The sequence below is a fragment of the Myotis lucifugus genome, unplaced genomic scaffold (genome assembly GCF_000147115.1).
Source record: "Myotis lucifugus unplaced genomic scaffold, Myoluc2.0 scaffold_44, whole genome shotgun sequence".
NCBI lineage: Eukaryota > Metazoa > Chordata > Mammalia > Chiroptera > Vespertilionidae > Myotis > Myotis lucifugus.
In genome coordinates this window covers 5,937,194-5,938,921 of record NW_005871092.1, presented here as the reverse complement: position 1 = coordinate 5,938,921, position 1,728 = coordinate 5,937,194, and the positions used below count along the sequence as shown (strand labels likewise).

At 57.5% G+C, this 1,728-nt stretch overlaps 1 protein-coding gene across 2 annotated transcripts in view; it reads left to right on the top strand.

Annotated features, from left to right (window-relative positions):
• The window catches only part of ABLIM1 (actin binding LIM protein 1), a 245,521-nt gene that overhangs the window by 9,272 nt on the left and 234,521 nt on the right, over nucleotides 1–1,728 (top strand). Inside the window, exon 1 of one of the 2 annotated variants that reach the window (XM_023753381.1) lies at nucleotides 105–200. The exons of the other annotated variant lie outside the window; for it this stretch is intronic. Coding sequence (XP_023609149.1) covers nucleotides 188–200 — 13 coding nt within the window. The 5' untranslated portion in view covers nucleotides 105–187. Of the gene's footprint in view, nucleotides 1–104; nucleotides 201–1,728 lie in introns of those variants that run through there. 2 annotated transcript variants of the gene reach the window in all.

The window sequence follows — 1,728 nt, the reverse complement described above, 5'->3', positions numbered from 1 at the left end:
GGGTCCCCGTGGCCACTGCGTCCGGCGCGGCCAGGTGTCCGGCAACCGGGAGGCGTGCCCACGCTGCGAAGCCGCCTCCCCACGGGCGGGCGCGTGTGCGCGCGGGTGTGCGTTCGGGGCTGCTCCCTCCCCGCGCCCTGCGGGGTCTCTCCTCCGCGCTCCCTGCCTGGGCTCCTGCTGCTGAGCCATGTCCGCCAGGGGTGAGTAGGCACCAGGTGGGCACGGTCCACGGACCCGGCGCCCAGGGCCCAGGGGGCAGGGCGCGGACCAGGGCGGGCCAGGCAGGTGCGGGCGGGCGAGGGGCTGAGAGAGCCGCGCCGGCCCCAACACGGCCCGAAACTTTGCCATCTGATCCCGGGGCTCGGGGCGGCTGGGTGGGTGCTGCCAGGAAGCCCTCGCCCTTGACCTTGACCTCCGGGTGTGGGCGAAGCCTGAGGGCCCAGGTCGGTGCCTGGCTGGTCGGGACCGGCTGCAGGTCTGAGCTGGGAGGGCGTGGGGGATGGGCTCGCTGCTGCCGGTCCTGCTGGGGAGCCGCCTGGAGGGCCGGCCAGGAGGGAGGAAGAGATATTTTTTTCCTCCTTTCTTGTTACCATTTTGCAGCTCAATTATGGAAGGGATCCAGGGCTTGATGCAGTCAGATTTAAAGCTGCAGTGCTTACACCCCATTTAAAAAAGTAAATTCCCCACCTGGACTCCTCTTTGCATGAATCTCCGCCCCTCGCCCCCTCCCATTTTCTTTCTGGAGTGAAGCAATTGTTGCAGGTGAAACGGATGAAAGAGAAAAGAGAGCTTTTCAGGCAAGAGTGAAGGGGATATGCGTCTCGCCATCTGGAGCCAGCGGTGATGCGGGGAGGGCGGGTTAGTCAGACACGCCGCCGCGGCTGCTACTATGAGTGAAAAATATTAAAGAAATCGAGTCACTGTGCAGCTTGCCAGCAATTCACACGAAGTGACTTGGTTGCTTTGCCATAAGCATGGAAGGAAAATATTGATTATTTTTAGAAACTGTATTTGAAAGCAGTAAGTACCACCCCCTTTGATACCTTGAAACTTGGAGGAGTTGCAGTTAAACTCTGAAGGGTTAACCCTGCCTTTTTTTGGGGGGTGGGAGGGGCAGTTTAGGAATTTAATAACGTGCTGGGTAGTGAAGTGCTGCTTTTCAGGGTTCATTCCGGGGCGTGTAACAAATAGAGTCATTTCTAGCCAGAATGTTTAAATACCTTTTTAAGGAAACTGGCCTTGGTTGATCTGGCAGTACGGTCGGTTGGTTCTGAACCTGGAAATGGAGTGGTGAGGGTTGGATGGAATGACATAAATGGCATTTGTAGATGCTGAGACAATACCTGCCTAACGATGTTTAATAATTTGTGCATGTCGGAGAGGAGAAGAGAAAAGGGGGTGGGACAGATATGGTTTTAGGGGGCTGGGTGTGTACGGGATCCTCTGGCTGCCTCCAGCTGTACGTCTCTGAACTGTGTTCAAAGACCGTGGCTTTCCCACATGCCCTCTGTCCTCAGTACCGCCAGGAACATGTGGGCATGTCCCTCATGGGTAGTAAAACTCACTTCTGACCCAGCTTTACACCACCCAAACCCTTAGTACAGGACCCTGCACACTTAGGAAGCATCAAATCCATTAGGAAGCCCCCTGGCCCAGTAGCACTGTCTCCGCCCCCCCCCCCCCCCCCAACACAGAATTCTTGGGGGGCGCCCCATAAAAAAGGGACCG